Genomic DNA, 14,341 nt, shown 5'->3' on the forward strand with positions numbered 1-14,341 from the left:
TATTGCAAAATATGTTTTATTATAATTTAATCATCCCAAAAAATATATATATATATATATTACATCATACTTGATCACAGATCGAAAGTAAATCGTTCACTTAATACCAGATTAACTTGAAAAGTTTTGTAAGGTTTTCCAATGACTTGCTTTCCACGTTGCAAGTACTTGTGGCGGGGTACACGCTTCATCGTTCTGGTAATTACTCTGCGAAACAAGACCTCCAAATCGCGAGCTTTGTTCGCTTGTTTCTTGATCTCTCTCTTTTCCATTTCGTAGTCGTAAGCCCTGAAGTATTCTTCAGCTTGTCTTTTACCCCTGACAGTGTACTGGGGTTGGGGTTGAACTCGACGGACCACTTGTTGGACTGGACGATACTGGACTTGGATTCTAGGAACGTATCTGACCTGTCTTTGACCAGGAGACGGGTAAGGGACAGCTTGGACTCTGCCACCGTTACCACCTTTAAAATTTGTGGCGGTTGAGGGTTGAATTTGACCAGTTTGACCGCTGTACTCCGTGGGACCTTTATTTTGTTGACCTTGAGTAGATTTATATTGACCTTCAATTCGCGTTGAAGGTTGGATTTGACCAGTTTGACCGCTGTACTCCGTGGGACCTTGATTTTGTTGACCTTTAGTAGATTTATATTGATCCTCAATTCGCGTTGAAGGTTGGATTTGACCAGTTTGACCGCTGTACTCCGTGGGACCTTTATTTTGTTGACCTTGAGTAGATTTATCTTGACCTTCAATACCCGTTGAAGGTTGGATTTGACCCGTTTGACCGCTGTACTCCGTGGGACCTTGATTTTGTTGACCTTCTTTCTGTTTACCTTGCACTTCTAAACGCGTTGACGGTTGAATTTGACCAGTTTGACCGCTGTACTCCGTTGGCCCCTTGCTATAGCGTTGCGATTGACCGCCGTTGAAACCGCCAGTTTGTCCGGCGCCGCCTTGACCACCGCCGCTATATTGCTGTAAAGGATAGTATCCTCCCGGTTGAAAGTTAATCGGAACCCCTTGCTGACCCTGTCCCCCTTGAAAGGTACCCGGGTTGACAGGGAACTGATTACCGCCTTGGCCGTTTGGTAGAATCATGGGATATCTTTGTATTGGGACTTGCTGTAAATAAAGTAAATACGTTAGTGGCTCTCGAAGATGGAAACCCAAATTAATTAATTGTTTAATTAATTTGGGCTTCGATCATGTGCGGAGTGTCACACCTCCTCGATTGGTGAGAGCTGGGAAACCACTACGATTTGTGGGCCAAGTGACACACGTTTTAATTTTAAGACTTATGCCGTTTGCATTGGCAATTATAAATCTGCCACTATAGAGCAATAATTCATAGCTCTCTATTAATTTTAACTTATCCATGAAAAATGCCAGTGGAAAACAGTATGTCTGCCAATTCAAATATTAAGTCTATGCTTTTTAGCTTTCAAGTTTAAGCCTGAGCGTGGAAGATATCGACTTACTGAACTTTAGTTCCTACAAATTTTAAGCTCGAGCTTAAGAACTTTAAGGCCGCGCTTAAGATCCTTAAAACTTTCAACCCGTTCTTAAGATCCTACAAACTTTCAACCCGTTCTTAAGATCCTACAAACTTTCAACCCGTTCTTAAGATCCTACAAACTTTCAACCCGTTCTTAAGATCCTACAAACTTTAAACGCGAGCTTAAGATCCTACAAACTTTAAACCCGTTCTTAAGATCCTACAAACTTTAAACCCGTTCTTAAGATCCTACAAACTTTAAGCCCGTGCTTAAGATCCTACCAACTTAAAACCCGTTCTTAAGATCCTACAAACTTCCAACCCGTTCTTAAGACCCTACAAACCATAAACCCAATTTTTGTAAACAACTTATACGATGAGTAATATGAAATATCAATGCGTCATTTTCCAAATTAAGAACATCCTTAATTACTTGTGACATCTCAAATTAATTTAATTAGTAACCTTGGGTTTAGGTAGAAAAAATATAATATTAAATACATTAGTATGGATCCCTTTGTTTCCATCCGATCATCTAGTACGACAAACGTTTAAATAATGAATAAACCATAACATAATTTGACGTCGATTACTTTTGAAAGATGGGAAATACAGAAGTATTAATTATGTTAATACTTATTAATTATGGAGGAAATGTTTAATCAAGCTAAAAGAGCTCTTGCATTTCATACCTCATAATTTATCACGATTTCTATAATCTCCTACGTTCAGCTCAAAAGCTTCAATGAAGTCAAAATCTCTGGACCATTATCTCTTAATTGTAATTCTACCTTAAAATCCTCTTTCTGTATTCAACCATTTTGGTGTACAGTAAATGACTCTACAATTTCCTATATTTTTCCCCCGCATTAACAAAAGGTATTTGAAAGTTTTATTACGAATTGTGTAATACCCGGATAAATGTCCTATATATTTCGCCAAAAAAATCTAATACACATTTTTTTTATTATTATCAATGTAGGCTTACTATATACCTTATTATATTATTAACGTATTTACCAAAGTGCAGTTTTCTATCAGACAAATGGCTTGGTCGAATGTTATATTGGATTGCAGTGTTGACTGAAGGGGATTATGAAGGTTAAAATAAGGTTCGATGAACTGACAATCATTTAGTAATATTACTTACAAAACCAGTGCAAGATTGAACCTAAATTAGGGATTTAATTTTACAGTTTAGTGAGACGTTTTTTTTTTTTCTAGTATTTTTGAAAAAATTAAGTTTATGATAAATACCGTGTTTGGGAAGAGTTGTCTATTGCAATCCACACATTGACTCTGTTAATGTTGTTAATTATACAAGCTTAGTCGTGATGTAGAAAGATAAAACTTAGACTTAAAATGGAATTCATAAACGTCGGACGCAACGCAATTTAATACAGACGAAGGCAGGGCGTCGTGCGCTAAAGGCAGGACGTTTGCGCACGACGCCCTGCCTTCGCCTGTATTAAATTGCGTTGCGTCCGTCGTTTATGAATTCCACCATTTGTGTTTCCCACACTACATGCAACAACTTTTGACCAATCTTGAAAAATGACCCTTCCTTGTGGACCGTCTTTATGACTTTTGGGCAATATATTTTAAAATGGCTGCCCAGAAATGTAAAAACCTTCTTCGTGGATTAACGTTAATCTCGCGTTTCAAGTTCAACCGGTTCCACAAATATTTAGTACATTGAGCTATCTTAGTTGTGACGTTTTAGTGCCTAGGTAAAACGTTACGGGCGGCCATGTTTGGTACCGCTTTGGTTCTTTATGCCATAATAATGGGTGACGTCATCCTAAGGCTTCTGAGATAGCTCTGTTCGTTCCCTTTATCCCATAGACGGACCTTATATATTTGGGCTTCGACTTAAGCTTCATCTTTCAAAATTAAGCCGACATGCACCATTTGGGAAACACTGAGTTAAGTACTTACTTGAAATAGGTAGGGATCTCTGGTATTTATACATAGTTGAATTCGCTACCAAATTAAACGTGTTTAAATTTAAATTATCACCCGTTTATTTGCGTAAACACTGTACGACTTACGTTGTTATCGACGTATCTCGGTGACGGTTGTTGCCTGTTCTTGAGAATGGCACTCAAGTACAGTCCAGCGACTATGGGTAGATAAGCGCCGTATCGTCCGGCAATGCCAAACGTCATGTTTAAAAACGAGAAATCAAGTCCTATGGGATGTCAAAAGAAAAATATCATAAAGTCATCGACATCTTAGCTATCCTAAACCGTCCCCACTGTCCCGGAAAGACAAGCCGGAACTACTGGTGCACTTATTGTTAATATTAACAGCGTGAAATATAGCCAAATACATGCACAAAAGAAAGGAAAAGTTTTTCCGGATAATTTAGGTTAGACCATTCGCGTATATATTATATAGTTATGACTTACTAACCTCTGTTACATTATCCCATGAATATTGATATCTAGACTAGCTTGGGTATAATACCAGCAGAAAGTCTCGTATTAGCTTGAGGACGCGGGCAAACCGAATAAACCCTTCCATTAATAATTGAAGAGAAGCAAGCACCACAGGGGCATGGGAGGTCCCTTCTTGGGTTGTTTATTTTGCGGCAAGAAGCATGCACCGCTAGAGGCAGCGCGAGTTAACTCGGGCTCCGTCTAGCGTTGCTTCATGGTGCTAAAGGAATTACCCCACTAGTGTGACCTCTCGTCTGTGTATTGGTTTCTCTGCAAGTCATTTATGGACTGGTCTATTACGCTATTCGATCTGCACTACAAAATCTATAACATTCTCTAAAAACCAAAAATATTCCCTTTCCGCCTCAAAAACCGAATTGTTGATAGCTTTTATTTAGGCGAGTAGTACGTCACACCCTGCTAAGTCTTACACCACGCTTCTGGCAGCCATATTGGTGGATTTCAGCTTTTTCCCCTATATTCAATCCACAAGAATGGCCGTGTAATGTGTGTCACGAATCTTAGCTCATCCCCTAACCCAAACCTGTCTATTATCGTCGCAGAGAGGGCTAATTTGTTGCCCAAATAGAAACAGACAGAGCGAGATTTCATACTGGGGACTACATTTTTCATTTTTTCTATTCATCTTTGATACCAGTCACAGTGAAAGCCGAGTTTACAGTTTGCCGTAATAATTTTAAGGGGTGAAATGTATAAATTCCTGAATTATCTTTATATTAGCCAAGAGAACAGTTGATCAAATATTAGCTTCGGTGTATTGGCCCCAAAAGTGTATATACGAAATATGGGTGAGTTCTCCCCTTAGTGGTATGTCGCCTACTAACACAGCTAGCAATATTCTGATTATAAATGGCCTCAAAAACTCGTTAATTGAGTGGAATACTCCATAGAATGACGTTTATACATCTGATTTCGTCAAAAAAGAAATAGAATTATTATGACTTTGAGGGAAACTAGGCCAATTGAAAGGCATTGTTGCGATTTACGAACTATCTCCGGTTGGCGCGAGATTGCGTAAGCAGAGTTTCGAAAGTTGAGGTGTAGGGATTTGTCATGTTAAACAGCGTAGGGATGAAAGTAGTGTTTATAAAATGCGCTTGCAAACGAGTATATACATAACCATAAGTTTATAAGATATGTTTCATAAGTATGACACGACCTATACTTCGTAATGCTAGAGACTTACAGCTCGAGCTAGTTCGGTAACGACAAGCGAGAATTGAGGACTACACTCGGTTAGTTTTGCAGTCCATCTTCCTATTTAGTCTGTTTACTAAGCCTTTGACAGCGCCTTACCAGGCGTCGCTTTACCTGAATCTATGACGTTTCACCTACGTCACTTCATGACAAACTCTCAGTACCCAGTGACAAACTTATGGAACATATCTTATGAAGTTATGACCTAACCAAAAACCCATTAAAGATCTGAGACTTTATGAATAGCCATCTTGGGTTTCCATGTACCCTTACGTTCTGAACAGGGTCATTATGAACTTGCCAATGTGGCAATGGTGGTTTGAGAGTAGTGGAAAATAGTATTGCTAAAAAAACTGAGATCACAGCCCAATTTTTGATCGATCTCAAGGTTTTATACAAGTTCTAGACTTAGCTATTTGTGAATGGCCAATACTCTCCCTAGCTCCCACACTGAACTGAACTGATTGTTAAATTTTGATCGACAACATGAGTCTATTGTTAGTAGATAGAACATTTTCAGATGAGATGGGAAAACCACTAGATTTCAGGTGTCTGAGTAGTGCATCACATCTTCATAAGTCTTACCACGGTTCTGGCATCCATATTGGTGGGTTTTCAGCTTTCCATCCGCATTGAACCCACCCACCAATATGGCCGTGTAAATTATCTCACGAATCTTAGCTTATCCCCAAACGAAAGCTCTCGAAACGAAACATTGACTCTAATCAAATAGCTAACCCACCTGGTGTTTATTTGGGGATTTTAATTTGGGTAGCTAGCTTTAATTGATTTAGTTAGGCCGGCCAATGACTCTTACGGATATATATAGCTTAATTTTAATTAAGATTCAATTAATAAGGAATTTTTTCCTGATATAGTTATTACCAAATGGATTTTTTATGTATGGGATTGTTTGAACATCCGGTGGAAATAATTTTTTTTTTCTGTTTTTTTAACCCAGAAAAATAATCTAGTGATTTTACATTAAATGAAAACAAGAACGGATTCAAACAAATAAGAAGCAATCCACTTTATTCTCGATGCGTGCGACAAGGCTTATCGCGCTACTTTAACTAGCTTATAAGTTGATTTTCGTCTCTGAAGTGGACGACACTTGATTCTTAAGGCTCTTTCAGACGATCCAACTTTTTGACTCAGCTTGATGGGTCAACTCGGGTTGAATCAACTAGTTGGATCGTGTGAATAGACGCTGGATGAGTTGAGTCACCAAAAAAGTTGGCTAGGAAAAATTGGATCAGTGATCCAATTTTTGCTTACTCAACTTTTTAATTTCATTTCTTCAGCCAATCAAAATGAATTACAAAAAAGCCTTTTACGCGTGTTATTTCGTAAATGCCAAGGTAGGTGGCGCTTAAAAAGTTCCATTTGGTGGTAAAAGTGGTAAAAGTTTAGTCGTTTGAATAGGAAGGATTTATTTCACTTTTCCCTTCAAAAGTTGGGTAAGTTGATACAACTTTTTGACCCATCGAGCTGAGTCAAAAAGTTGGATCGTCTGAAAGAGCCTTTAGTTGTCAATTAAAATCGCGCGATAAGCTGCTCGTCGGAATGATAACAAATTGTGACTCGTGTGTAAAGACAAACATACTACAAACAACCCACTTTTTGAAATATGTGTAAGATAAGTCAAGATTGAACTTAAGTCCAGGGAAGTTTAATTTAACGAAAAATTTATAAATTAACGAATTAACAATGATAACAAAATATTATAAAACTTTCGTTACCTTTCAGAAGAAATAAAAATCAGACGCAAATATTGTGACTAAACATTAACCATTCATCTATACCTTGAACTAACGAAGATCAAGTTTGAACTAGATCAAATACTTGGAAGTCATCCCATATAACTACTCTTTATAACCCTTTTAATACCACCTGTCCTTGACATTAACTAACAAACTTACATCAAAAACAATTTTTTTTATTATTTTATTAATATCATAACTCCGGCTTTATTGATACATACATATCTGTTGTAGGCTTAGTGTTCAAACAATATAATACATAATTTTTCCGCGAACTGATCTAGATCCTGTTCGTACGGAAATAAGCGACAATTTTATATTAAAAAAAACCATTTCTAAATAATCCCACGAAGCGGTACTAATCCCCTCCTGAGTTGTTCTGCCAAAAATCAGGGCGCGTTTCTTTTTTGAAACCTTCAAAAAATGAATAGGAAAAAATGTTAGATTGAGATATCAAAAATTATGATAGGTAGGGGAAGTTAAGTGGGAACTAGACCCTCTAATTCGCGAACGTTTAGTGTTCTCAGGCTAATTCCTAGAATTAAATTTCCTTTGTTAGAGACGTGTTCGGAGAATTCCGAAGGATCTCTTAAATACACTTGAATATATTTCTTTCTTTTTTTTCTGGAGGAATTTATTTGTTCAAAAAGACGTCAAGAGTCCGAGTTTTCGCGTGAAATATTTTTCCGACGTTTTTGAAGCACGATTATCTCGTCAAATTTTGACTGGCGTATTACGTTTTTGGCTTTGTTAGGCCCTAGTTTGTTTAAATAACGGGCATGTAACGAGGGTTTTGATTCGTTATACGATGCTAAACAACTAAACCATAAACCATGGAAATCGTACATTTTTTCTTAATTGATTAGGCAATAAGTTCTTGAAATAATTAGTGATTTATAATATTGGAGAGTTTCATCATAAGTCATAATATCTGTTCCGTAAGTTTGTCGCTGGTTACAAACTGGAGCTTGTCATGAAGTGACGTAGGTCATAGATTCTCGTAAAGCGATCCCTAGTGGGGCGCTGTCAAGGCTTAGTACAGACTAAATAGGAAGATGGACTGCAAAACCGCGTGGAGTCAATTCTCGCGTCGTTCTCGAACTAGCTCTAGAGTAACTCTCTAGTATTATGAAGTATAGGTAGTGTCATACTTATGGAACATATCTTATAAACTAATGGTTTCATCAAGAATAGGTTGGTGGTTTCAGGGTGTGAAAATTGTTAATCTTATTAGATTTCTAATTTAAATTAAGTACTAAGTTCTTGAAAAAATTGTTATAAATATAAACATGTCTAGGATTAGTTGCGTTTCATGGTCTAAAAATAGTGTTACCTTGGTTTTAGGCTTAGGCAAAAAGGAGTTTTGACTTGTTATCGTGTGCTGTGAAACCATACAAATTTTAAATATTATATTTCTAATTTAGATTAGGCACTAAATTCTTTAAATAATTAGTGATATATAATATGGGAGACTTGGCGGTTCATTGTTTAAAAAAAAAAGGATTAAGTTTATTGGCATTCAATTTCTCGCACTATTCATTAATTTTGACCTTCTCAGATGGCGCTAGAGATCTGTAAATTTCCCGCCATAACTTCAATCCATATTCTCCCCTGAACACTTTGCCTGTTATTCGTTAACCATGAGAAAATTACCCGCACAGTCCCATGGAGGGTTAAAAGGTCACAAGGTACATAAATAACGTAAAAAAAAATAGAAGTAAATTGTTAGAAGTTGAGATCAGCTCTCAAAATAGATTACCCGTGGCCCCTAGTAGTAGGGTATATTTCTTGTTCTTAAGCCTAAACCAAGAGAAATAAAAAAAAGAATCCTCTAGTAAGGTTAATATTGACATAGCATCTAGAAATACATCCGATAAAACAAAGAATGGTCGGGATGCTGGGGAGAGAAGGGAGACTGTACAAAAATTAACTTCTAATTTCGTTTACTTAACCATTAGAAGCGAGTCTCGGGTTACGACATCAACGAAGTCCCAGTCGACTTCTATCGGAATGAAAGGCAACTAACCAAAATAAATAACGCGGAGAGAGAGGCTGTACAATGTATACACAGAGAGAAAGAGAGCTAAGAGTTTAGGATGGATATAGAGACGATACTATAGCGATCCCATTTCTAACCCAGCTTCTACCAATCCTCTGGGGAAATTGTTCACATTCCTTAGTGAGTGCTCTCCGCGCCTCCAGGAAATGCTTTGCGGATATAACAAGGAAATACTTTTAGCTTGGAGAAGGGAAGTTTATACTGGAATAGTATAGACTGTTTCGATGTTACTAAGAGGTAAAGACACGGGGGTGAAACATTGCCTTCCATCTCGCTTTTTGACGCCTGCGCTGTTGTGTTTTTGTATCATAATAGTGCGCACAGACGGATGGCAATGTAACTACCTTCTTGTATGTCCTGATACTGAGAGTTGCTTACCCTCTTTGTACGTCGAAAAGGTCTATACTAGCACTAGACGAGAGGGCCTCTTACCATGCGTGACCGTGAACTTTACCCATAGTACCCCGGGTTTAGGTAGGGCGTAAGCTTCCAGTGCCACCTGTTTATAGGAACAAGAACTACAATTTACACGTGACAAAACTATAGTAACATATCTCCAACGAGAGGTGGCTGCACACGATGTACAACATTTAAAAAGCATGCTGGGATTTTTAACCAGCCACCGATGGCCTCCCATTTATACAACTCCAGTATCAAACTTCACTCCTCCAAGCTTTTAGAGTGAGGAGGTGCACGATTTGAACAATTATTATTGAGGTTTTTTTGCTCATCCAATGTTCAAAATTTGACTCGACTTGAATTTTTGGTTTTTCCTTGTTGCTATGTTGCGTAAAATGTACTATTCCTTGTTGAGTTAGGTCCAAACTAGCCTGAGTGACCTATCGCATTTTCACGCGATATCAAAATTCAGGACAACCCCAGCCCCTTAGAGAAGAGAGAGAGAGTGTATAGTCGGGAAAACCTCCATTGTGCTCGTTATAATAGTATCCACAGCGTCCAAAATATTTTTGAAATGTTGATCTAATCGATCCATCCTTAGCTTAGCCTCGGCCGCCCTGGATACTCCTCGAGTCCTCCTTGCCTCTCTCTCTGTCTAGTCTGTACTCTAGAAACAGCGTCAGCTAGGGACTGTTTTCTGGGACTGATCAGTAGTGTTTGTGTAGGCCCCGGGAATTGTTACATGTAACCAAGCCCCATCAAAGAGTTCCAATGTTGATTTAGTTGATTGAGGACCTCACTACCCCCTTCCCTTCATATCCCCCCCCCCTGTACTGTTCCAGTTAGCTACTAGGCCTAAAGACATAAGTAAAGTGATTCCGCAATAAGTTTGCTGCATCCTTGTCATAAATGTTATGGTTAACGTTTTCTGGATTTTTAAGGACAAAGAAGGTAGTTTAATTGCTAGGTAAATGGGCGGGAGCGCAGAGAAAGAGTTGGTTAGGTTAGGTTAGGTGTTGCTCATGGGGTACAGGGGAGAAAAGGATGAAAGTGTCGCTAACTCTTTGGACTGCCGCAGTTGGGAACCACGTGTGACTATACATAGTTTTCAGACTAGGATTGATACCATTTACACCAGGAGGACAGGCAATTGGTACTGCACAGCCTCCTGGTGTAAATGTATCAACCTTCCTAGTCTGAAAAGTATTTATGCAAGCGACACGAGGAATCTTTATCTGACCGTCTGTCTTCACAAGGTGAAACTTAGATGTGGGCGGGTTCTCATTTTCTTTATTCTAAAGAGGAAGATAAAATAATGAATATTGGAACCATGCGCGTATTGATACAACATTAAAGAAGACACGAGCCTTCCCGTAAAGACTCTGTGAAGTAAGGGACAGGTGGTTGGAACTAGTAGTTCAAAAGACTATATAATTTTTATCCCACTTCACGGGTAGATTCAATTAAGTTAACTTAATTGTTCATATCTTCTTTAAGATTGTATCAAAACACGTAACTCCTAAATTCTATATTTCATATTTTATATCCTTTTCGAATAAAAAATGAAAATATTCTAGCCCGCTCTCCTTCAAGCTCTATAGAGTAGTGGCAATACATGTTAATTTCTCATAGAAAATAACGTAGCCAAAGGCAGGGAGGTGCCATTACTCTATATGTAATATATTTTTTTTTTCCCAGGACAATTTTTCTCCTGTGACAAATTGTCTCTCGGCCTTCGCCGCAAAGTGTCGCCTGTGTCTCCACGATAAGACTTCTACTGACTTTTCTCTCCATATCTTACCCCCTCCCTCCACTTGCTCCTTATCCAGAGAAACAGCAGTATGAGTTAACAATCCATAAACCATTGTATTCTCTAAGATCATAACTGCCGAAACAATAATTAAGAACCTTTTAGTTAACTAACACTGGTTTGTTAGACTTATATTATATCTTATTGAAATGATCCTAATTTGATGCCATAACTTCAGTTTTGTTAACTATACTTCTTTAACTTTGCGAATTCCTCTTTATTATTTATCGTATCTTTTGGTTACCTTTGTCCGGCACGTTCGGTCAACTTTGAAACAGTTTTAGTAAACCAAGCCAAGTATGCAATAAATACAAAGCTATCTCCCCTAATTTTTTTAATAAAAGGATTCATCTTTGAATTCACTGCATTCTCAGTTAGCTTAATATTAACTTCGGGGGACGTTTTACTGCTTTAACGGCGCAATCACTGGTGGTAGACCATTTTGCAGTCGATATTATAATACTTCAAGCTAGTACTCTCCCCTTTTATGAAGTGCAGAAGGAAAAAATAAGTCTAGGCCTATATCGATTTCTTTTTGTGTTGAACCCTGAGAAAAGTAAACTTAAAAGGGTGGGCTCGATTTTTCCCATCAAATCAAAAATTGATACAGACAGTTTACTAAAGGTTTTGGGAAATGGCTGGAAAGGTTAAAGTACCCCGACCCATATTTGACCTCAAGATGATTGGGGGGAAATGTTTTTGAAAATAAAAGTTAACCCTAAATAGGGCCTAATACCTGTTTTGAAAAATTCAATCGAAACACTTTCGCATTTCAATTTTTGTCAACCCTCAGGACACTCGAGCTTTTGAAATTGACACACTAAAGTTTTATTATATAAATATTAGGCCTAACTAGCACAAGTGTCAAAAAACTTTCACTTACTTTTTTTACTTCATATATATAAAACTTAAAATGGCCCAGTTATCTTAAAATGGGGCATTTTCTTGGAAGTTTTGAAGTTGCAGTGCAGGGTGATGTCAAAAACAGGGACGACTTTAAGTGGGTATTAAAAATGGCGGGAAACTTTCGTTCGTTCATCCCGAGTCATTTATTTTGTAACCAAGGCTTAACTGTATAGAACCCACCGTGAGAGAAAGTGCTTATTGGGGACATAACAGCGGTTTTTTTTTGCCACCAAAACTCCTATAATCTGTCAAATACTTCAAAAACAGATTCCGCAAACGAAGTCTCTTCTCATTCTATTTTGGCACATGGTTACGTTGAACTCAAAGAGAGCAGAGAAAGAGAGAGAGAAAAAGACAGAGTGACAGAAAAACTCTTTGATAATCCGTCTATATTTCCCCTAAATTTCTTTTTTTTTTTCGACAAAAAGGGGCTAAATACCCCAAAAACCTTACTCTCCGGAAGTAACCATCGGAAGAAACCGAGAATACTGTGTTGTCATTGTCATTTCGTGCTGTAAGTTGGAATGCCTATTTTTCTGACACTTTTGAAGTGTCTCTGTAGAGGTATTATATTTAGCCTGATACTTGAAATGAATGGTGACATCTTTAAAATACTTTGCTGTCAGTTTTCACTTTGGAGTTACATTTTGTAATTTGTGTAATACTTAAAACGTTTCCCACACTTCAAAACAAACACTTTTTAGACGTAAAATATACCAATCCTATTACTTTAAATTATCTATTTCTAAAGTTAATTATATTTGGATTGTTTCCAGTTATTTGTCGTCTTTAACGATCAATATGTGTGTATGTAGCCTTTGACTGTATTGCAAACTCCGTTTGGAGTGGGATGTAATTAAGATAAAGCTGTTTTCCCGCCTTTCTCTCTCTTTCTCTCTCTCTCTCTCTCTCTCTCTCTCTCTGTAGCTACCATATCAGTTTTAACCTTGAAATATGCGATAAGGGAAGCTAACGCTCGTTCTGGTTCTATAGCGCTCTAAGGTAAGGTTGATACGAGCTCACGGCCTACGCCAAAGAGTTGGTTTATTCTACCGCTGACGTTTTAGGAGTGAGAGTCTTGTCGGGGGATATAGCTCAGTGGTAGAGCATTCGACTGCAGATCGAGAGGTCCTTGGTTCAAATCCGAGTGTCCCCTTGCCCAAAACTTTTTATCTCATTTTTTATGGACAATTTAAATCTGATTGCGATGTTATCAGTAAATACAATACATTTACGATGCATCGGGGATATAGCTCAGTGGTAGAGCATTCGACTGCAGATCGAGAGGTCCTTGGTTCAAATCCGAGTGTCCCCTGGCCCAAATATTTTTGGTCTATCATGGGTCATATCTCCCGGCAACCCTCCGTGTAATTAAATTCGGCTGTAATTAAGAAGCAACAGGTGTCGGTTTCTATATAAGTAGGCAAACATTTCTGACACATTGAACTTATTAACTCGTCAAGGAGTAGGTCTTTGACCCTATGAGATGTGACATCTTCCTGAATTTTGTGGACCGTGTGATTAATTTAAATTGGCATTTAATGGGAAATGTTTTTCAATTAGTTAATAGAGAGGTATTTTTAAAACGCTCATAACACTAATTTAATCTCTATTTGAGTTATGATCCCAGATTAATCTAGACTTGGAGATGTTTTACCTTTGACCCTGTGATGTAACCTACCGAGTTTCATGACCTCTATATATTGTTAAATTTAATTTGGTTATAACTGAGGGGGGGGGGTAATGGTTCAGTAACTTAGCAAACATTTTTAAAACGCTCACTAAACGTCAACCTCCATTTTTGACCTATGACCCTACACCTGTAAAACAAAGGTTAATAATTAAATTTAACCTACACCGACGTCTTTTATAATTATGCCTAATTTAAATCATGTTTTAGAAATTTTATAGTTAGAATATCCTTCAAAACCCCTCTGTAACCTTTTGACCTCAGTGAAACCCCCTGAGATCAGTTTAATCGTGACCTTCAATACTTAAACTTAATTACTTAAATTAATATAAACTAGTTTGAGATAGATGGCGTTAGCTTCTCTTGTCGTCGGTCTTTTTTTGATCTAAAAATCCCCCTCCCTCTCTCTCTCTCTCTCTCTCTCTCCAAACCCACACCGTTCTCATCTCATAGTGATGTAATCACCTCCTGTTCATTACTTATTGGACTTGTGAGTTGTTGTAACACGACAACAACCGCGTTAAAACCACGTGACCATTCAACTGACTTAAAAAAAAG

General features: G+C 37.8%; 1 protein-coding gene and 2 non-coding genes across 3 annotated transcripts; 2 read left to right on the top strand and 1 right to left on the bottom strand.

Moving 5' to 3' along the window:
* Nucleotides 1-54: 54 nt before the first annotated feature.
* On the bottom strand, nt 55-12,769 carry LOC149717360 (uncharacterized). Its single transcript, XM_089838551.1, has 7 exons — nt 12,071-12,769; nt 3,549-3,688; nt 3,436-3,480; nt 2,755-2,796; nt 2,648-2,668; nt 2,518-2,580; nt 55-1,124 (listed from the first exon to the last, which is right to left on the bottom strand). The coding sequence occupies exons 2-7, from the start codon at nt 3,663-3,665 to the stop codon at nt 75-77; spliced, it is 1,338 nt and encodes a 445-aa protein (XP_089694677.1). The 5' UTR covers nt 3,666-3,688; nt 12,071-12,769; the 3' UTR covers nt 55-74.
* A 408-nt stretch (nt 12,770-13,177) lies between these two features.
* TRNAC-GCA (transfer RNA cysteine (anticodon GCA)) lies at nt 13,178-13,249 on the top strand. The gene has a single exon. It is a non-coding gene; the product is annotated as a tRNA-Cys (tRNA).
* An 87-nt stretch (nt 13,250-13,336) lies between these two features.
* TRNAC-GCA (transfer RNA cysteine (anticodon GCA)) lies at nt 13,337-13,408 on the top strand. Its single transcript has one exon. It is a non-coding gene; the product is annotated as a tRNA-Cys (tRNA).
* Nucleotides 13,409-14,341: the final 933 nt, after the last annotated feature.

The sequence above is a fragment of the Phalangium opilio genome, unplaced genomic scaffold (assembly GCF_054372755.1).
Source record: "Phalangium opilio isolate 3A_F unplaced genomic scaffold, DU_Popi_V2 ptg000003l_1, whole genome shotgun sequence".
Taxonomy (NCBI): Eukaryota; Metazoa; Arthropoda; class Arachnida; order Opiliones; family Phalangiidae; genus Phalangium; species Phalangium opilio.

What these genes read in the sequence shown, in the direction of transcription:
- LOC149717360 (XM_089838551.1), bottom strand. Translation starts at nt 3,665, where the DNA reads ATGACGTTTGGCATTGCCGGACGATACGGCGCTTATCTACCCATAGTC. An exon ending in CGAGATACGTCGATAACAAC is followed by an intron (nt 3,481 to 3,548) that starts GTAAGTCGTACA and finishes TTAATTTGGTAG; the next exon opens with CGAATTCAACTATGTATAAA. An exon ending in TGATAGAAAACTGCACTTTG is followed by an intron (nt 1,125 to 2,517) that starts GTAAATACGTTA and finishes CTTTATTTACAG; the next exon opens with CAAGTCCCAATACAAAGATA.